General features: G+C 34.2%; 1 protein-coding gene and 1 long non-coding RNA gene across 3 annotated transcripts in view; both read right to left on the reverse strand.

The window, feature by feature from the left end:
• Positions 1–230: 230 nt before the first annotated feature.
• LOC128993639 (uncharacterized) lies at positions 231–1302 on the reverse strand. Its single transcript, XR_008490780.1, has 2 exons — positions 854–1302; positions 231–341 (listed from the first exon to the last, which is right to left on the reverse strand). It is a non-coding gene; the product is annotated as an uncharacterized LOC128993639 (long non-coding RNA).
• Positions 1303–3663: 2361 nt separating this feature from the next.
• Positions 3664–22910, reverse strand: part of LOC128992074 (bromodomain and WD repeat-containing protein 3-like) — a 41211-nt gene continuing 21964 nt past the window's right edge. Inside the window, exons 18-30 of one of the 2 annotated variants that reach the window (XM_054415472.1) lie at positions 21446–21676; positions 20893–21090; positions 19903–20107; positions 18994–19158; positions 14580–14794; positions 13461–13612; positions 12209–12466; positions 11650–11827; positions 9952–10039; positions 9273–9362; positions 8114–8149; positions 7309–7404; positions 3664–6996 (exon numbers count right to left, since the gene is read on the reverse strand). In XM_054415472.1, coding sequence (XP_054271447.1) covers positions 5843–6996; positions 7309–7404; positions 8114–8149; positions 9273–9362; positions 9952–10039; positions 11650–11827; positions 12209–12466; positions 13461–13612; positions 14580–14794; positions 18994–19158; positions 19903–20107; positions 20893–21090; positions 21446–21676 — 3066 coding nt within the window. In that variant the 3' untranslated portion in view covers positions 3664–5842. Of the gene's footprint in view, positions 6997–7308; positions 7405–8113; positions 8150–9272; positions 9363–9951; positions 10040–11649; positions 11828–12208; positions 12467–13460; positions 13613–14579; positions 14828–18993; positions 19159–19902; positions 20108–20892; positions 21091–21445; positions 21677–22910 lie in introns of both variants that reach the window. The other variant, XM_054415471.1, reaches the window with a different exon arrangement.

Genomic DNA, 22910 nt, shown 5'->3' on the forward strand with positions numbered 1-22910 from the left:
TCATGATCAGAGATAATAATAATTATTATTATTATTATTATAGGCTATAGTAATAGTAATATAATTTATACCTATTTAACATATAAGCTGTTTCACACCATTCATTTGCTAGCCCACATTTTTTCTTATAATTATTTTTTTACCAAGAAAGATTTATGATAAAATGAAGCCTATTTTATGAGTGATCTTGAAAAAATATTGGTTATATATGAGGTTTAGAAAGCAAGACATTCACATTTCAAGACAATTTATTAATATAATAAATACAATGCCCACTATCTTCCACTTGACCTTCAACTTCTTTTCTGAACCCATCAACTCCACCGCCTGCTTCAGAAGATCTATAAAAAATACAATTGCATTTGAATTATTTGGTTTATTAAAATTTATCATTTAAATCATTTTTCATTATTTTTATTTGTTATTATAATTATTTGTAATTTGTTGGTGTTGCAAACACAGGGTGTTAACTTACCTTTGTTTTTAAAATTGTTATCAAACTTTTATTTCTTACTATTTCACTTTTATACGTAAACTAATGGTTTGGCCTGTTTTTATCTGTAGACTAGGTTAAGGCATTGACTATAATGGTTAAGGTTAAACACAAATTTTGGCACTGTTCTGTTGAGTTCAGCAGTAGACTATTAGAGTATAGTATAGTGAGTGACGTTGTCGATTCAGTGAAGAAGCGCTGAGTATGTCAAAGGTTAAAGCACAAAAGGTTTAGGCTATAAACAAAATTCTACGGGTTCTTGATGCAATGAAATTAATTGTTTGCTTAACTTAGCTTACTTATATCATCATAGACTAACCAACACAAGTATATTTTTTATCAATGGAGTTTAAATCTTACCTTTACAGGAATCCCTTAATTCTTCTTTGCTTCGTCTTGGTATCAAAACCATAAACAAAACTCACAACTAGTAACGAAACGAGTAACTCACAACACCAGAACTAGATAAGTGAGAACTGACAACTGAGAGTGAGGAAGTTTAAATCCAACAAAAATGGTGGTTCAGCACAAAGAAACAGGTTTTAGGAGCGTTCTGGGTAGGGGTGGAGGGAAAATTCTTTTGTCATATGGCACTGCTCACTTTAGACTCACATGAACAAGCTTGTCGTGGGTCTGGCTAGGTGTTTAAATTGTGGACTTGGCCAACCAGGTTATATATGTAAATAAAACAAGTTTAGTTTTGGCTCATTCACACAAGTTCACTTAACCAAAGCTGTTTTAAATTTGTAGTGGGTTCCAAACTCCAAGTTTGTCATACCAATTCAGAAATATGTAAAAACCAAGTTTGGTCCAAGCTCACGTGCTGTCTGGGTGAAGTAAACTTCAGGGATGCTTACAATCCCAATTATTGTCAAATTAAAACTACCCAAATAATTATTATCCCCAGTTATAGCTATTGGAATTGGGTTTTAACAGCTTAAAATGAACAATAAAGTAAATCAACAAAATAAAAGTTACCCAAAGGCAAAGAAAACACGTCCCAACACGTCTGGCCATCACCACCTCACAAAGGAAATTACATCCCGCCAATTTCTCCCGCTGAATTCTCCGCCGTTTTCCCAATTTAAACTTTGCTCATCCTTTATAATCAGGTTATGTACACCTTTTGTGAAACAGCAGCTTATATCCTTTTACTCTGAGTTTAGATAACTAAAGTGTCTGTACGGTAGATATAATGTATTACCGGCTAATTTATGTTAAATGGAGGCACAGAGAAAATTTACTTAAATTTTACATTTGTTTTGTAATTAAGTTGGTATAAAATGGATACACTTTAATGCTAGCTATGATGACTGAGTTAGATCTTATATGTATATATTAACTAGCTGTACCCGCGGGCTTTGCCCCGTTTAACTTCTTCATTTTCAAGATGAGCTCGTTCGCATGGTTCAATCACGTCCTGGTTGAAGTTCGTTCGCTACGCTCACTCACTTTTAGGTTGGAGCTCGTTCGCTGCGCTCACTCACCTTTTGGTTGCAAATTAGCTGTTGTCATAAATTTATAATAGTGCTGCACCCTGTTGGTAATCCTTGTAACTTTAATGCTATTGCACATCATAGAACAGAACCAACTTGTTTAATTGAAACAGCTGTTAAGATTCATTAATTCCATTCAAATATGAGTACTCATAAGGTTAACATGGGAAACTCCAGAGCCACTGGGGCGGAGTCCGAGAGTCCGATCAGAATAAAAACTACTTAGTTGTCCTATTTAAAGCCTAAAGAATCAGTGTACCAAATTTCAGCCTCCTAGGTAAATGGGAAGTGGGAGAATTAGTGATGAGTGAGTGAGTGAGTCAGTCAGTCAGTCAGTCAGTCAGTGAGGGCTTTGCCTTTTATATATATAGATTAAGGTATAATGAAGTTTAAATTTATTACAATAGTTTGATCTGTCACAACAGTTATTAAGATTTTTGTTTTTATGCAAGTGCTGGATTCCCTGACAGTAGTAAACGTGTTTTACTGTTCACAGACAAAACACTGCAACTGTTCGACATGACCAATCATGATCGACAAATATATTCACTTGTTTATCCATTATTCATGGTGGAAAATAATCCCCATCAGCGCTGTCAGGCGCACCTTAGTTAAGATTTTTTAGCTTATAAACAGTTTTTGTTTAAAGCTTAATGTGTTTACTTTATTTTAAAAATACGATAAATTTCAAAATGTAAAGACGGTTTAATTGAAACAGTTTAATTTTTTATCTTGTATCTTGTCTTTTGGAATTATTGTGTTAGTAATATATAGTTGTGTGGTGTTAGTGGAACATGTAAATAGTTTTAAGGGCTTATAATTCAATTTTGATATTTTAGGATTGGATACAAAATGTCCCTATTGATAATGTTGACGGTAAGCATACAGATTTTTTTTATATACATCTTTGAGACGCATGGAAATAGTAAACAAACTGGTAAAAATTTGCCTCCAAAAATATGACACCTTCAAAAAGGTGGAGGAAGTTGGAGCATGTTCACTAAACAAAACAATTAATCAAGTTGAGCATTATGATTGCTAATAACCGTTACATTAACAAAACCTTTCATGTAAAAAGTGAAATTTTAAAACTAACCAAAATCATTGACAGACACAAAATCATACACAAAATCGTTATATTTTCCAAAATAATAAGCAAATTTAAAGAAAATCCAATAGACATTGCATACACTTTTTCAAAGCACTTGCCAATTTAAGTTATTTATGGCCTAAAAAATTGCCATTTGTGAAAAAAGTATATTCTGTTTTCCTTTATTTCTGTACGATGATCGTTTTCTTGTATTACTTTTATAGTTATGTATATTAATATTTCATCTTGCTGTTTCCTCAATACCATTCATGTTTATTGATTATTATAAGTAAATTAATAAAGCTGAGAATTTTAAATTAAATCCTTGGTCTTAACACTATGTCCTGTCCTTTAGACCAGGTAAACTTTATTGTCCATGTTAATACTGGGAGACCAGGCAGAAAAGGGAAGATACCTATAAAAGGTGGGGGAATTACAAGAGGGTGTTCTATATATTTTAGAAGTGAGATAGAAATTGAGGATGGAGAGCAGAAAGAAGAAGAGGATAGGAAATTATAGGACAGGACTTGTAAGTGGTAAATGAACATCAACCTACTGGATTACATATGATTGCAAAGGACAACTTCAATAAAAACATTTTATTTCAAAATAGAAGTACACAGATAATTAACTACAACTAACTTTTTTACAGTTAAATAGTACAAGGTGCTCAGTCTTGTAAAATGTATCAAACACAAACATAAAACAGAAAAAATGTTTTGTGTTTGCATGAAAAACTATAAAATATCCATAATCTCTACTTGTTTCAACATTGAATATTGAGGATTGCTTCAGGTTTAACTAAAATACGAATCTTCTCATAAAATTTAAATTATAAAAAATAGTACACAATTCTGATATTTTACTTAAATTTTTGTCCATGCAAAAAATAATATAACCCATATAAGTACTCAACACTTTCATTCCACAGATTCTTAGAGTACACAAATTAAAACACTAAATAATTGTTAGCCTATAAAGTAAAAACGTTTGTAAAGGGAAATTTAGGTACATCTGGCAGTGTTAGAATATTCAAGCATAAACAATTAAGTTCAGAATTAACTCTCCAAAAAGCAATTACTAACTGTACTAAAAAATACTACAAATGTACATTTTTGTATCCCTCAATAAAAAAAAAAAATACTTGAACTAAAAACCAGACTAAAATGTTTCTATAAAATACCATTAAAATTAGCTTTTACTTTTTTAGAACCTGAAAACTAAGCACAACTAATCAAGGAAAGTCCTAAAAAAGGTTTCACAATTTTTGGATCCTCTTTCCACCATGCCATGAATTTTTACAACTATTTTTTTATAAATACAAAAAAAAGGATGATTTACCAAGCTATAATTTTTGCTACTAGCTAAAATTTGATCGATTATGATCTTACATTATATTTGAATTATTAAATGTAATCTCCTTGATAATAGTTTAAATGGGAAAATAAATTCAAAGTAGCATAACACTTAGAATAAAACATAATAAGGCTTTAAAGTAAAATCGGTTGGGTTTATAATCCTTAAATTTAGGGAAATTTCAGATAGTATGTTATGTCTTTTCTATTTCATGGAACCAGCAATCTTAGTACGGTTTTTTGCTGATCTTAAATCAAGTTTGATGTTACATATAGCTAAAAGAGTACACATTATTGTATAAATTTCTGTTTTTATGATAGTTCATTAATTTTATGATATTGTCTATTACTACAAAACCTTGCTTGACTCTCACTGACCTTAAATCTAACAAGGTCAGAATAACTATTTTTAATTCGTTTGGATCCAGCCATGGAAATAGTGTTGATTTAATGTATTATTATTTTTAAGTGATTTTGAATTCCTTCAAATCCCATTGGAGGTTTAGACAACAAAGATAAACCATTAAGTTTGCATGCATCTATGACCAAACTGTGTCTAGAAAATTCTTTGGGAAAAGCTTAGTAACTTTATTACATAACAAAATGTTCAACAAATTATGCGGTCTCTACAGATAGAACCACATAGAATCTCTGATTAGAGAAACCACGAAAGTAAACAGGAGATCCCAACAAAACAAGGTCGGTTCATAAAATCGAAAAAAAAAACAAGTTTCATAAGAAAAATTACAGTACACTGTTTATACAATTTGTTTTACAAACATTAAAAAAATATATTTACACAAAGTCAAAAATTGATCACAGTAGTCATTTTATGCTTCATTTAACAGCCTAAAAAATTACAATTAAACATAAAATAGCACATAATACAACGCAAACTTACATTACAAGAAGACTAGTTAAACTATTCTATTTCAATCATTTACAATTTTCTTTTGAAAAAAAACGAACAAAGTGTCACAGTTTGGATCAGTTTGAAAAAAGGTTGTTTAGTTACAATATTTTGTCTACAACATGTCTTAGGATATGACATATATCAACGCTTGTATACAATACCAGAATCACTAGAAAAAATGCTCTTCATAACCACCTGAAGTCATGAAAAACATGTCTTGTTTTTTTTACATTCAATAGATTATTTTTTCTTAGTGTTAATTTAAATGTTCACATGATTATACTTACAGACACAAATAAAAAAACAAGCTAAAACAAAGATACTATGGCTAACTTAAACTTGAAAAACATTTAATTCTAATAATATACATTCACTTTTACACTTTTGGACATTTAAACAATCGTAATAGATTTTTTAATTTTTATAGTTACAAAAAATATACTTTTATCAAAATGAGTGGTTGATGAATCACCTACACTACCTGAAAATTAAACCTCAATCTCTAAGTAGCGCTCTGGCTCTAGGTGTTAATTTCCTAACTCTTCCTCGGCTGCTAACACTGATAGCAGGTGTATTGTCACTATCTGAATTGTTAGAATCAGGTGTCAATTCACTGTCACTATTTCTTCTCACACTTTCCCGTTTTCGCAAATTTCTAGTTCTGGGGCCATTGTCACTGTCACGAGATCTTTTAGAACCACCGTTTCTCAGTCTGTTTGTGACTCTCTTACCCGAGCCCCACTCAGTAGATTCCGAAGATCTGCGTCGTTTTCGTCCCCGGCAGTTAAACTTACTCGAAGGAGGGGGGGAGTAGGCTTCATCTTCGTTTACACTATCATCTACCACTACTTCATCTGAGTTTTCACTTTCACTTGAATTTTCAAAATAAGTAGCAGAGCCATTTGCCACTCTTTGACTAGTTCTTCGTGTTTTCTTGTGAAAATCTTCATCACTTTCATCCGAGCTGTGTTCCGCTAGATTCTTCTTTGTTGTCTGTCGCAGCGGATACTTTCCTTTTACTTTGGTCCGAGAAGTTCTTGTTCTGAGGGAACCCGACCTATTTTGGTAATTACTATTTACACAATTCTCTTTTGAGTTTTCACTGTCTGTTTCTTTTGATAATCTTCTCTTGGGATAGAGCACTTTCACTGTCTTCCTCGTAGGTTTCTCCTCTTCCACTTCCTCTTCATCTGGTTTGAAACCATCACTTTCATTATCTGAACTTTCTTCACTCTCGCTGTCTTCATCCTCCACTTCACCACCTTCTTCTTCATCTTCCACATTTTCATCGTCACTACCAACTGCACTGTTAGCGGTGGTGTTTTCGGTTCCTTCCTCATTCTCCGACTCAGAGTCTTGAATTTTCCTACTGTTGTTTGGTCGTTTACTGTTATGATTTAATATCTCTTCTTCTTCATCATCTTCACTTGAATCATTGTTTTTCTCCACATGAATCATCTTGGCACGTTTCACCACTATGCTGTCCACAGTTTTGCTCGTAGAAGGCATGCTCGGGTTGAATGCGTTACTCAGGTTCACGATTACATTGTTTGTTACTCTCATCCTCAGATCATTTTCCCTTTTATTAGAGCCATTTAATTTGGGTTGACGAGACACCACTTTCCGCTTTCTTGAAAACCCGTTGACAGCTAAAAAGAAAGATATTTGTGTAAATAAAAAAAAACATAGATATAATGACATTTTATCAGGAAATATGAACTGTTTTAGGTGTAAAAAATGAGAAAATAATAACTCATGTTCAAATGTAAAATGCTAAATTAAATTCTGATGATATCCAGAACTCGTGATATACACCTGAAAAATGCCGGACTCGATCTCTGGACTATTGTGTGTGTGACTTACTGTATATGACAAGTCATGGATGTCACCGTGAGTGAAGCCCACAAAAATGTTTACAAATGTAGAAGATTATATTGATCTTACTAAACTTGTAAAGTTACCTGTGCCTCCTGCTTTGGGATGGTAGTCCACATCACTGTCATTGTTGCTTTCTTCATTATCACTATTCTCCCTCAATCTTGAAGGCCTCTTGAGAACTAAAAAAAAATGGTAAAATGTTAAACTACCGGTATCTATAGTTTTACACTGAAATAGAACTGCACAACCTTGCATATAACCATTACAGATTAAACACATATTGCCCTGTATATGGTTTTAAGTGCTATTGCTATTATATAGGCCTATTCATCCAAAAATAACATATTAATGATATTTAATCCTTAATTCCTATGATGATAGGGGTTCATATTGTAGAGAGATAGTAGTTGGCAATGTTATGTAGGTAGGCTAGAAGTACTGCATTGAGTAGGTCAGTTAGGATGTGTTACTGTAGGGACAGAAGAGTTCTATACGATGCCAAAACACATGAGTATAGGCTAAGAGTTGAATGAATGAGTTGATAGCTAGTTACTGACTGAAATCAGGTGTTTCTAGGCCCGCACCATTTAAAGCCCCATTTCCCAGTGAAGCAGCACCAAAAGCAGAAAGATCAAGCACAATTGGATCCAGTTTCTAAATGTCAAAAAGCTAATGATATTTTATCGAACCAGATTCCTTCTGCCTAGAAGGTGAACACTATATCTACTCTGCTACCTAGCTGTTTAGCCAGATCTAAGGTAATGATATAATAAAGATTCCTAAACTGGGGATTTGAGGGTTGTATGCAAAGGCATAGAAACATTCACACAATTACCACATTAATTACAAACATTTCCAATACTAATGATTCATTTCTTTAAATCTCACCTGACTTGAATCTAGATGATGTGCCTTTTCTTGGACCTGAAACAAAAACAAATGTTACGAGAAGGTACATTGTGAATGCGTTGGTGTTTAAGACCCAGCAGGAGCAGGTGTTTTCTTTTTCAAAGCGTCTTTAACTAACTTGCTTCTGCCTACCGCACAGTTTCTGAGCCTGCAGCCTCCTTTCCAAAAAAAAAATTAATCCTCCGGGTGTTATGTGTCGTAAAAGCGACTCATAACACATCCGCTGTAGTGTTATGTGTCGCTTTTGCAACTCACAAACATTGTTCACGGCGACGGCTCTGGGACTGACTGAATCGGATTGAACTGGATCGAGTTAGGTATGGTTTTTTTCAGCAGATTCAGAGCTTTCTCCTGATGTCTGTTTCTAGCAGACAGCTGACGTGCGTATTTGTGAACAGCTTGGTTAACCTTGCACTGATGACTGATGTGTTTTATTACGTTTATCATTGTTTTAGTATTAAAAATCAAAAGTAGTGATATACAGGGTGCATTATAAGAAGATTTAAGTGATTTTGAAGGGCTTGGTGATGATCCTGAAGAAGTAGGTAGTGATATTGATGTAAATTATCAGCCAGATTCCTAGCTATGGTTAGGCTATGCATTCTTAGCTAAACGCTATGTACCGAAATCTGTTTTTTGCCCATAACTTATTTATTTGCAAACCTACTTCCTTATATTATTATATTTTTAGAATCCTCATAAAATCCTGAACAAAGTGGCTATTTTAAAATATTTGTAGACCTATAAATTATAACAATTTATTGAGCGCAAATATAATTTTTTCATTTATTTTATAATTTTTGAGAAATGTTAACCCCACAAAAATTGTTGAACATTTTTTTTTTGTAATGTTTTATATGTTACATTGAAGCCCATAATTTTCCAAACAAAATTATATATAAAACAGTATACTTTACATTGTTTTTTAGTTTCTAAGATACATTTTAATAAAACCCTGCGATTGCGCAATAAATGGGCCAACATTAAGACCAAAACTACAGACACTTGGAGGGTTAAGGCTTAGGTTTAGGACAATAATATGACCATTTGAAAGCTTACACAGTTAATCCAAGAAATTTATAAATGCAGTAGAGTGGCTCTGTCTCATTGAGACTTACATTTGAGATTAAATATTTACCTTTTGTACTCGGAGGTTCGTACTCGCTCACTGAACCGTTGCCATCATCAGACATCAACAGTTTTCTTCTTCTTTGGCTTTTCTTCCCACCTTGAAACAGAAAAAAAACTTAATTTTTACTACAAACTTGGGTTTTTATGGTCTAGCTTAAGTTATAATTTGATATCTGAGGCGCAGTGAGACCCTGAAGATCAAGTTTCTAGGGTTAGTGTTAGTGACCGTAAAAGTCTTAGTTGCTAATTTCATTTTTTTCAGTACATGTAAACTTAAGTTTATTTTAATGAAGAAGGTTATAAATTCCAAACAAGAAAGTTAAAAGTTAAAAGAATAAATCCAAACCTTAAACCAGTCATTGATAAATATGTTGATGAAATATTAAGCCTACTCTATAAGTGGAGCCAACATTTGTAGGTTTTAAATTCCATTCAAATATGTTTCAGGCAAGTTTAGGGTTAATGCTAACAATCCAAAGCTTACTAGATTAACCTAAGATAAAGTAATTTTTTCATTCAGTATTCGTTAACTTCTGAAAGTTGAATTAATTAAATACATAGTATATACATTACTTAAAAAAAACTTGTTATTTAATAGGAAAAACTATATATTTATCAGCTCTTTTGTACAGTTGTAACTCGTAAGTAGGAATATTGTCGGGTATAAACATGTATTCCTTAAGTACCTCTTTTGTTTAAGTTGTTCCAGGTGTTTAATATTCTGTTCATATTTGTCTCAGCGAGTGCTGACAATCTCACAGCCATTGTGTATACCTGCAACAGTATAAAACAGGACTTAACAGGATGATATGAGGCGTACTCTTACATCAATATAAATAAATAAATTCAAAACAAATAACGAAAGGTAAAAATATTGCCAGATGGGTAAATGTTATTTTATGACACAGATAAGTAAGGTTGGTATTTTGGGGCGGAAATATACTTATGATGAGCAAGGAAGAGCGCAAACAGCAAGCACTGTGCGGAAATTCCTATGGCACAGGGCCTTCCTTCACCGCGAGTGTTGTAGTACATGAGGTTAGTGATGTGGGCCGGGTAAATACCCAGTGGGTAGGTAAATATAAATTGGCCAAAAACTGGGTATTTATAATTTGTATTAAAGTTAGAGAAGATTGAGATGTTTTTTTGCAATTATTACCCTGTAAGGATAGTAAAATGGTAATAAAATGTGTTAAACAAAATTTCATATGGTCAGTTCAAGCATTTTACTTCTGGCAATAATGGGCATAAATACCCACGTCTGAGCATAAAGCATAATCGGCATAAATACCCTGGTCCCATGGTTGCACTGGTCCTGACTACTTATGATTTTTTAATTTCTATGATAGATATATGAATTTATTTTTTTAAGTGAAGAAAAATAATTTGTAAAGTAATAATTATTATTTAGAAAGACAGGAAAATTTATCCTATTTGTGGCCTATGTGTAAACAACTTAAGAAAATAATTAAAATTTAATCCGTAGGATGGCAGGATTTAATAATATTTTTGTTCTAGATCTTTTGTTGGTATCAATGGTATCAAAATAAAAAAAAAAACTAATTTCATAAACTTGTGATACAAAATATTTTAATCTATAGCACAATAAATCATTTAACAATTCCTGGATATTTATAAATTAAAATAATTTTGTTTGTGTTATTTAATTGGTTATAAATTTATAAAATGATAAAAATTGAAATAGCCACAGCCTTTCTTAATATATTATTTTTTAGTAAGTTAAGTTAAATTTAACTGATGTTACTTGATTTCAGACACGAAACCCCATGCTTATTTAGAAACTTTATGTATTATAAAAAAAAATCATTAAATAAAAGGTACTAGCAAAGCTTCAAGTTACTGTAAAAGGTGTTATAGACTATCCTAATTTATCATGTAATGATAACAATAACATATTTCGGGGTAAATATAAATTAATTTCAATAAATTTCATAAATACCCAAAATACCCGGGTATTTATGGATTTTGGGTATTTACCCCGAGTTTTAAATACCCGGGTATTTTACATCACTACATGAGGGCAAGGGGACCGTGGTGGGACTTTGCCCTGGACACCAGCACTAGTGCTTCTGTACCGTGTACTGTATCCTCTATTTATTACTTCTCTGTGATTATGATTACAAACAAATGCATGCCTGCTTATAAAGCCAAACTGAAAAGACACCACTTGCTGTAAACTATAACATAGCTATACATAAAATATTCCAATAACAAAAACTAAGGGGAAAATAAAATGTCCACCACAGCACACCTACTGCTCATTCCACTGTGTTCTATTTGAATGAAAATTGTCTACTCTTTTCTTTCCCATATGTCTACTTCACTATTCAAAAATCAATGCTAAAACTTCAACGACTGTTTACCCTTGATCGTTTGTCCGTGGTTTTCTTGGCATTGGCAAATATCCGACGCAGGTCATCACAAAAGTCCTCAGGGCTCTCGTAGTTATCTCCGCGTAGCTCCTCCCTCATAGTACCAAGGTCCATGGGGGTGTCCACTGTGCGATAGTAGTCAGGGTGTTCCAGCCTGTCTAGAGGCTCCCTGTAATTACAAGAAGTGCTCATTCGGAAAATCCATCCCTCTTGAACGATGATAATACAAAACTAACTGAGCTGTTTAAAAACAGATAATTCTGAAACATATACAGGTAAAGTATGTGCAAACGTGAAGTACAGAGCCATAAAAGCAAAATAAATGGAAAATAAGGGCTAAAGATATGTTTAGATATGTTATGATATGTTTATATATTTTAAGATATGTTATGTAAAGATATAGGGCTAAAGTATGTTTTAGTTCTAGAACACAAGAAACATATAATAGCAAATCAATGCTCATTTCATATGTCAAAATCAAATTTCTCTTGTAAATGAAATCCAGTTCCAAATCTACGCTATTTACATTCTACAGCCAAACAGCACACACCTGAATGGTTCTGAGTCCCTACAGGCCCACAGCATCTCCAAGAACTCTCTGCACTCCCGCTTCCAGTCGAAGGGACCAGTCTGGCGCGAGGCCTCTCGTCGGGAAGCTCTCATCGCCCGCATGGACCTGGCGGCCGCTGCCTTCATCCTGTGTCGGCTGGTGGACGGGCCAGGCTCACCAACCTCCTCGGAGTCACTGGACCTGTAGCTCTCTAACAGTTGGCGGTAGAGTGACGACACGTCCACTGTGCAGGTCTCCCTGTAGGTAGATAATGGTTACTAGTTGAACATTTAGGTTTTATTTAGTTTATTATACAAAGATGCCTAGCTGTACCCTAGCTGAGTATTCTTAATAGCTATTGTAAAATAACACACACAAAATTGAAATATTTCTTTCTTTATTGCTGAATATTTTGACCATCCCAAAGGGAAGATTACAATGGTGTAGTATGCAGTAGTGCCAAGCCTCTAATATCACTGTAAATAAGTATGATATGCATAGAAGAGTTTTTATATTAGCTAATTGATTAGTCACAGTCCTAAAGTCTGACCTAGGAAGGTGTAGGAAGGGGAATCATCCTTAAGTTTAACGGTTGTGGTGTTCCAGGATTTCTAAAACCACAAAGGGAGGTCCCATCTCCTTTATAGTCGATTCACACATATCAGTTCCGTCCCAGTCCAGCCACAGTTCAGTCTCAACTGCATCCACAATTTCTCAGTCAACTGTCCGTCAGTAGTCTTCTGTCACTGTATTTACAGGGATGTTACAGTCAAGAATTTGTAATTAAAACACAATATTATTTCAAATTTTCATCGTATCTTGTTGATTGTTACAAACAATACTTAAAACATAAACATAATAGTTTAAATAACAAAAACACTATTTTCTAACCTCAAACTCGTTCGTCAGGCGCCCGAACAATCCAAAAATACCGGTTGGAAGAAATCTGAAATTGACTGACGGACCTGCGCCGGATGGGTGTGAATAGCACAATATAAAATCTATTGAAGAATATTTTTGTTGACTGTGACGTGAAGGATATGACTGAGCTGTGACTTGTCGTAACTGATGTGTGTGAATCTACCTTTAGTTGGGAGATATTATAGTCTGATGGTAAGGCTATAGTAGTTATAGCTACTCAGTTTGAGGTTTTAAGAATTACAAAACCTTGCTAATAGTATACCACTTCTTACTACAAATTTAACTATTGAAAGTCTCTCAAACGGATAATATGTAGCACTTGGTTGCGTACTTGACAATTTTGAGGCAGAGGTCGGTGACAATGCGAGCCTGTTTGACGATGTGGCTGTGGGCCTCGTTGAACTTCTCCGTGTTGGTGGCGAGGTAGCGAATGTCAAATTGTGCGGCCGCAATCCTACGGTAGAACCTGTGCTCAAACCTTGCCTGTAACACACAACAACAAAGTTTATATAAGTCAAACAAAATACATAAAAGAACATCTTTAAAATTACATAAAAAGTTTTGCCAACCTATTTAATCTTATACACCGCTAATTCAGCATTAATCCAAGAGTTTTGTTTACACTGATAAAGTCTTTGGTAAGTTCATCAGAGAGCCTGGGCAATGGACTGAGGTACAATAATACTACATTCAATAATAATGTTCTTTTGACTCTTTAATTAACTTTAACTTCAGTTTAATTTAATGGACTGAGGTACAATAATACTACATTCAATAATAATGTTCTTTTGACTCTTTAATTAACTTTAACTTCAGTTTAATTTAATTTCATTTAAGTTCTTACAATCTTTATTTTAACAATATTTTTTACCAACCATGAAAAACGTCTATTTTCAAAACCCGCAGAAAATGCAGAAACGTTATTTTGCCACTATAGTCACCAACAAAACAGTGTTTGCGAGGTGTGAGCAGACTTGCAAATTGCATCCAAAGAGAAAACGAGTCAACCACTTGAATAATTAATTCCAAACTAATTCACTTCTAATTGAAAATTAGAAACCAAGATGCATCTAAGTTAACTGTTGGCAGTTCATTTCGTCCAATTGATTTTGTTGGAATGCACATTGGAATGCAAGTTTCAAACACATTAGTTCAGGAAATTGAGTACATCCGCTTGACATCTGAATACAAACCACATACATTTAACACAAAAAAGACAAAAAAATTAAATAGGCCTATCATAAAATACAACACCAGTATTCGAGCAGGAATACACTCATCAATACCAGCAATTTAGCATTTCCTTGAGAGTACAAACGTATTTATTTATTTCTACATTGCTTACGTTGTGTTTTAAATGTACGTGTTACTAAACAAACCATCAACGAAGCTACTCAAGACTATTTCATTTTTGGGGCTACAGAATTTTTGTAACAGAAAGGTTAATTACCTTGATAGTGGACAGGTCGATGGGGTACTCAACCACAGTGGCGTAGGACGGATAACGGTTGAGGTCGACGGGAGCGATGAAAGGCTCGGCAACAGACAGCTCCATCACCTGGTCCAATCCCATGAGGATCCTCTCACAAGCAGCGTCTCTGTCACCCAGCGGCCACTCGTCCGGCCTCGGGCGATACAAGATGGCCGCTATCTCACTCGACGACACTGGAATTGATCCCCCCACTTCTACAGGCTCCGCTATTGTCCCACAACCACACATTGTAACACAAACAAAACAGACCAACAGAAGAGAAACAAATCATAAACTGAAAGTGTTTAAAATGAGCAGCATTGCTGATGAGGACTGGTTGCTGTTGAGGTAAACTATGCCATTTTACCTTTTACTTCAATAGTTTTGTATTTTATTACAAAACATATCAAACATTTCTTTAACGGTAGGTTTATACTCTTGATATAGTAGGCCTAATTAAACAGTTTATTTTATTTTATTTAGTTGAATGTTGAATTTGTTTAAAAAAACCAAAACATCACGTGTTAACTATAGTACAAGGTATACCTTTCTTAAATCTTTTATGTTTAACTCTTTATTTATAATTTTGCCATATGTCTGGCTTGTGTTAATGGGAGAGCCCATTCTGACTAAAAAATAGCATCACACTATACACAAATATGACAAAAATAAAATTTTACTGCCATAGAGAGATAAATTCTATGGGGATAAATAAAAAGTATTTATTTTTTTAATTTTCTTATTTTGTTGTATAATTTTTAGTTTTTATTTTTTCATGGCAGGGTAAACTCTTTCCCTTTTAGATAAGCCTTCTCCTTAGAAAAATCCAGAAAATCTAGGCCCTTGTGCTTTGTTATATCTTTAAAGTTGATTTATTTACAAATATATACAAAGAACGGTGGGTAAGAATATTTAGTTGGCGATTAGTGTACATTTTAGAAAACTTTAGTTTTTCAACCCTAAAGTAGTTGCTAAAGTTGTGTTATGGAGGTGAGTAAAAAGTAACAATTTGTTTAACTAATATGATTTGTAAAATACATGCTAGATACATACTTGAAATAAGAGCTTGTATTAACTTCTTGCTTTTTTACTAACTGTTTGTGAATTATTTTTATTATTTTTGAGGCATAATCAAAACAAGTTAACTTTGCTCATTAGAAACCAAGTAAAGAAATATGAAACCCAAACCAACCTAAAACTTAACCAAGTAAATCCCAACAAAACTTCCCAAAAAACAGAGCTAGAAACAAAACATTTGGCATTTAGAACCAATTATGGTCAAAATTATATTAATGTGTTAATGCCCAATTAATATTCCCCTACACTTATAAAACAAATGATAATATCTTACTTGACAAATTAAATTTCTAATATTCCATCCCAATACACATTTATACATATAAATACAAACACACATACATTTAGGATTGAAGTGAAAAGAAGAAGTAAAACTATTCTAAACTATAGGAGAAGAATGCTTGTTCAGTGACAACAATGGCCAAATTAAGTAAGTGTAGTAGTTTATCCTCAATTCAAACTTTTAAATTTTTATTAGTGATGGTCGGATCCGGATCCGCCTGATCTGAGCTAGAACCGACGCCCGATCGGATCCACAAAAAATCGGATCTTGGGCTGGATCCGGTTTTAATGGATCCGATTTTTTTATACTATTAACACAAAACGGGCGAGTAATTAACACAAAACGGGCGAGTATTCGAGATTTTGAGTTCGAGTAGAGTACGGCCTTGAAACTCGAGCTTATCTTTGAACTCCGCCAGTTTGGTTAAAAATTGTAAAAATCAATATTTGTTAAAATGTAACTTGTGTTTACATAAAAATGATGGATAATTTGTATTACTGTAGATTCTACAGTAATACAAATATAGAAAAAAGCAAGAGGTAGTTGTCCTAACCTATTTTTATAGCTGTCACGACAGAATAGGTCAACTCAAAGCAGTCGCCGGCGACTGACTGACAATGGTATACAGTACTGACTTGACACAGAATAGATCGGTAGTGATTTTGTTTTAAAGTAGGCCTACTGTTTCACAATAGAAAATTCCACTACTGAACTGTTATGTTTTAAGCAATAAATTTATGTTTATAAAAGTCAGAATAGAAACACTATAAAGGCAAAACAATAGAAGGGAGGGAGGGGTTGTGCAATGACAGCAATGAGCGGATAGCAACATTGAGTAGGAGGTTGGGGGGGGGGAAGGGAAGGGTGAGACCTTTGAGCTATATTTAGACTAGACTTTCGCCACTTCCCATATGGCTGGGTACGGGGATTACAATAGTAGGTTTTTTCCATGCCTGGTCTGACTTTTGTCTTTTTGTGTAGGAGATTTGAATAATCAAAAATATAATTTGAATTGACCACAATTATTTAGCATTGATAATACAATTTGCAAGGGACCAGGAGGGAATAGACTAAATCACTAAAATTAATAGAATAACACACAAAGTAAACAAGAAATGAAATACAGAACACAATGATTTAACACTGTCACTCGATTTTGTTGTCCAGAAGGGTCGGTGAACTAATCAATAAATAGCCAAAACCAGTTTCCTCCCCCTCTTGCAGTCTCACCACCACCCCTCCCCCCCTAAGCCGGGAGGCCCAACACTTTGTCCTTTAAACACCCTAGCCTCTGAAACAAAAAACCCTTACACCCGCGTTGCTGTTTTGACAACAGGTTTATGAATACGTTCACTATTTTTCATTTTCCAGAATTAACTATCTATTATTATTATTTGCAAGTTACAAATAGGAAACTACATGACATTATGGTATTCAATGACCCATGTATTATCAAAAATTAATAATTCATTACTTATTTTGAAAATAAAAAGCATTCATTATATATATAATCATCAAAGCAACTGTGATAAATAACCTATTTTATTTATACAAAAAAAAATAAGTACAAAATTGTGAGGCCAGTCAAACTTTATAATCAAACATTTTATTATATAAAATACAGATGGTAAATAGGGGTTGGTTTTAAGGAAATAAAATACAAAACAGATTAATTAATTATTTTGATAAACAATAGAAAGGTTATGGGATTGATTGAACTAAAATAACCGCAGGGAAACTTACAAGTAGAAAAGTCGTCAACCACAATCTGTTTAATCAGTACATCGTTAGAGAGAGAGGGGGGGGAGAGAGAAATAGCAGATAGGGGCTTTTGATAGGGAATCTGAAAAAGTAAACAAACAAGGAACAACGACGCGACAATACTCGTTTATAGCCTTATTGTCTCGCCCACTACATTTGCACACGTGATCACTTTTTGTTTCTTCCTTATCTTTCATCCGTCCCAAAATAGAATTCCTGAAATAGTATAATCGCCTGTTGATATAATCTCCCATCCCACACAAGGCGCAGTGCGCACTGTATGTTGTCACAGCAACCGTGTGTCGTCATAGCGACAAACCAATCACGCACTCGCACTGCGTCGTAGATTACGATACGAATAGCTGTGTTAGAAAGACAACGCGATAGGTGGTAGTTTGTCTCTTTCCTATTTCCTCAAAATTACGATCGATAATCAGATAATAATTGCGCAACGTAGAATTGTGATAACTTTGTTTTCAATAACGACACATATTAAGTGTTTTTATATGGACACAGTTACAGTAGTCTTTGACATTGCCTAGCCATATAAATTATTTTATTTTAAAAAACCCGCCCTTGAAAAAAAAAACGTACTGGTACCGACATTTTCTTGGATCCGCCCATCAATAATTTTTATATATTTTTTTGCCCCTAATTTAAACTTTTTTTTTAATTTTAAATTTTGAAAGTTTTGAATTTTTTAAAAATTAAAAAATTTGAAAAAAATTAAAAAATTTGAAAAAAATTAAAAAATTAGAAATAATTTTAAGTTTTTTATTTTTTAATTTTAAGTTTTGAAAATTTGAAACCTTTTTGATATTTTAAATTTTGAAATTTTGCAAAAAATTTTAATCTTGTAAATTTAAACAAAAATTAAATTTAAAAAAAAATTTTTATCTCGTCTGAAAAATATCCCGTTAGTATTTCAATCCCGCCCGAAGCTTTGAGATAATTTAGAGTTATTTTAATTTCTTATTCTTACAAACCTTTAAAACTGAAGGACACTCTCTTATTTTGAAATTATTTTAACAAACGAGAGGATGATAAACCACACAATCATTTGACCCCTAGAATTTGAATTTGTTCATACATTTCAAAAACTTGTATTTAGAAATTGAAATAACCAACTGTAAGTATTGAATTCACATTAAAGTGTGTGTCAATCTAACATCAGTTCAAACTCAATGAGCTATTTCCAGAAATAAAAAATTGAGAGTCTACTAACTGTAAAAGTGTCAATATCTACAATCATTATAAATACGATAACCATACCTGTTGGTTCTACAGGCTCCATATCCCAAGGGCTCATAAACTCACTTTCCCCGTTGTCCCAGATGATGCGATATTTTAAAAAATCAGACGATTCGTTGACAAACCTTCGTCCGTCTATTCTCCCCCACCACCAGTGATCATCAATCATGCTTCTAAAACGATCTCCTGAAATAGTAAAAAATGGTAAGTTGTGATTGTGTTGTAAACAGTAAAGACATCTGACATCTTCATTGAGAAATTGTTATTACGGTGTTTGCAATACTACTTGTACCTAAAGCTTGGAAATTAGCGATGCACAAAATGCACTAGAATATTTTAAGATTACTTAATTGTCCGTTTAAAGAAGAATTTAACAAGAGAAGAATTTTTTATTCATGAATGGCCAAAGAAAGACAACATTTAAAAAGAGGTTACATGACATGGATAAACCCCCCAACCATACCACCAACCACAATAGCAACAACTTCCGACTGAGTCACCTACTCATTGATACAATACGGTCTTGCCAAGATGAACTAACTGTGATGTATCCCAACTCAGACAGCTATCTTAAGCAATGGTTTGCAAAATCAAGTGATTCTCAAACCCTAAACCTGACATCACTTTTTTTCATCAAAAAAATCACATAGCTTTAGAATAAGCATCAAATTATTTATTTGCAGTTACTTGGATTGTTACCAACCTTTTGGATTGGTACTACTATATGCTCCACCACTATTATCTCTCAGTAATTGATAAAATGGTGGATGACCACGAAATATTATAATTTTTATTTTTAGCCTCTTTGTCTCAAATAAATGTCAACCATACAATATATTTCCACAGATAAAATATCTTTCTTGTCTATCCTCTAATTCTTATATCAAATCAATTTTTTAAACGTCAACCTAAGAAATAAACATCATTTACCAATTTCCCATCTGCGGTCCAGCGCAGTGTCGTAGGTTTGCCGTAGCACAAAGAAGTCAATGACGTCGGGTATATCGTGGTACTTGATGTGGAAGTATTCACCGGTCAGTTGTCCGTTGGGTTTCATGACTCCGAGCCTCAAGCAGCACAAGTGAGGAGGTCGTACTTCGTATCTTATTCCTACCACCTTCACTAGCTCAGGCTCCTGAAAATCAGTCAAGCATTGATTATCACACGGTAGATTTAAGGTGTGATGCATTAGTCTGTAAACAAAGTACGCCGAAATTCCAGGGGACAAATTTTAGTACAAAAGAGCATCAGCTTGACTTTGCAATAATGGCACTAATTTAATATCTATTCTATGAGAAATTAAGGCAAAATGTGCTAAATAATGTCTATGTTTTAATTTAGACATTTCTCAAACTCAACACCTTTCCATTTCACATTACATCAAGTTTATGGGACTGCACTGTTACAATTTATGTGGATATGGATACCTGAGTCTATTCTAACAGCTTTTGGTAGAAAAGAAAGTTGTTGTCGGGTGTATTCGTTTGTGAACGAATTAGCATCTGTAATGTTTCCTGGAGACATTGTATTGATATTTCTGGACAAACCATTGAGAAATGTTCCTGAGGGTGGACCAGCTGAAGCCCCAATATGCTGGGACTAGATCTGAAGGGGTAAGAGGAAGTTGGAGCTTAATAACGAGGATGCTGCGAACCAAACCTACTAGAAAGGCTATGTTGATGAGACCAAGTACCGCACCTTCAGTAGTGTGTTTCTCCAATATTTTAGAGTCTGGGGAGCAAGCTGCGCGGGACTTTGGTCCCTGAGGTAACGGGTTCAAAACCCACCAATTCACCGATGGATTTTATTTAAGTGATAATGCAGCAACCCCTAAGTGTAGCATGAAGTAATGTGAAAAACACTCCAGGCTCGTCCCTTGCGTTCTAGGACAAAAAAATTTATATTTTAGGTAGAAATTACCTTGATGTTGATTTTCCCCCAGGGGTGCAGCTGAGCAGGAGTAGGCTGGTATATCTTACGATGCAGCACAGCGTCCAGATACAACTGGTAGCCTTCCTTGAAGAACATCACCTCATCTCCCATCTGAGGGTAGTACGGGAACTTCTTGGGGATGACTGCTGACAACCACTCCGACGGTCGGTAACCTTCTGGCACCTCCTGTAAACATGCACCGATTAAATGTTGGCCTAAATGAACTTTTCTCAAAAAGCTTTTTACTGTACAGGGTTAGGTGAGTGCCTATAAACGTTCTGAAAAGGACACACCAATTGGTTCTCTAGTTTCTGCCTTCAGGTAGCCTACCAGATCGACCACAATAATAACTCAAACCAATTACAGGACCATCTTTACCTATTTATTTTATTTACTTGCATCCTTCACCATATTTTGTAAGTTAGACTTAGGCTTAACCGATGATGGCCTAAAAGGTTGAAACCCACACAAGAAAATACGATTGAAGACATATGAAGCAAATACATGTGACAATTTCATCGGTGCTGTCCCCATTGTTTACCTGGGGTTCCTCCTTCTTGACCGGTTTAGGCACAGGTTTCTGTATTCGTTTGCTGCGTCGCTTGGGCGGCTCCAGCACCTCTCCCTCATCCCTCACCCAGTCGGAATATTCTGAACTGGCAGACTCGCTGGAACTGGACGACCCGGAGTCCAGGTTGTCAGAGCAAGCGGTGGAGTCGTCACTGTGGTTGTCTTGCTCCTCCGAACCTGACAGTTCCAAGTTGTTCGGATCCTAAATAATTGAAATAAAATAAAATGTACATAGACTACATCCAACATTGTTTACTTAATTTTGATATTTCACAACTAATGACATGTTTACCATTAAAAATAAACATAAATTATATTTTGCAATAAATTAAAGATTAAGAACAATAATTGGTAATAATATAGACAGTTAAAATTTTGTTAGTTGCAAAAGAATCCTCCGGAAGCATTAGTTCTACAATTTGATTTGAGCAGGGGTTGTTAAGATTCCTACATAAATATACAGGACAGCTTTCTCATAAATAGCAGGTCATAGAAAAGGGTTTTGGAGGAAAAGGCTCTTGGCTTAGGAATACTTATAGGAAGTAGTAGATACATAATTAACTTACCTTAGAAAAGAGTTACAGGTAGTTGAAAGTACCGTATGAAGAAAGATCACAACTCAATAAACTTGATATTTAACCATACAAGGGGATTCTTCTGAAGAAAAAAGTTAAATGGCAGTTACAAAACAGGCACTACTTGAATCGACCAAGTCAGTGTTCTTTCATCTGAAGAAGCCCCTTGTAAAACCAAACTATCAAATTTATTGTGTAGTAAACTTATTTTGTGCTTTCAACTTCCTGGTACTCTTCTTAATTAAGTAAATTGTGTGTCCATTCCTTCTTTCTTAATTTCAAAGGATATGATAGGAAATTGAAGAGGGAATCCAATCCAGTGTGTGAAGGATTAGTGATTTTGTATAAAGATACCTACCATGGCATTTTAAATATTTTAATACAGTATAAACTCACTAATTTGTACTTAGATAATAAAAATAAAAAAATTTCTAGAGTAAGTCATCTTTGCCCTTGCCCTTTGAAAAATTGTAATATTCAAAAATAATATACAGAAGAGAAATATTATAATTTTTGTGTATAATTTAACATTTTGTTACATTACTTGTACCATAGAAAAAATGAATTTAAGATATCGGCCGTGCTGCGGTTACCATAGGTTTTGGCGCACACCGCTAGGAGCGCCGAGTAGTTACGTAGTGCGCAAGCCGTAACTACATGGCGCTCCCAACAGTGTGCGCCAGAACCTATGATATCCGCATCATGGCTGACAGTCTATATTTAATTCTTTTTGTCTATGCTTGTACCATACTCTTTCAGGTAAGCGTGCTTTTCTCACACATTCTTAAAACGAACCCTTATACTCTATACTATCTATAAAGGAGATTGTCTTATCTATAGTTCAACAAGTGCTTTTCACAT

This window comes from Macrosteles quadrilineatus, unplaced genomic scaffold, assembly GCF_028750875.1.
Source record: "Macrosteles quadrilineatus isolate MER2022 unplaced genomic scaffold, UCM_ALF_1.0 Scaffold_4__1_contigs__length_99947679, whole genome shotgun sequence".
In the NCBI taxonomy this organism is placed as follows: Eukaryota; Metazoa; Arthropoda; class Insecta; order Hemiptera; family Cicadellidae; genus Macrosteles; species Macrosteles quadrilineatus.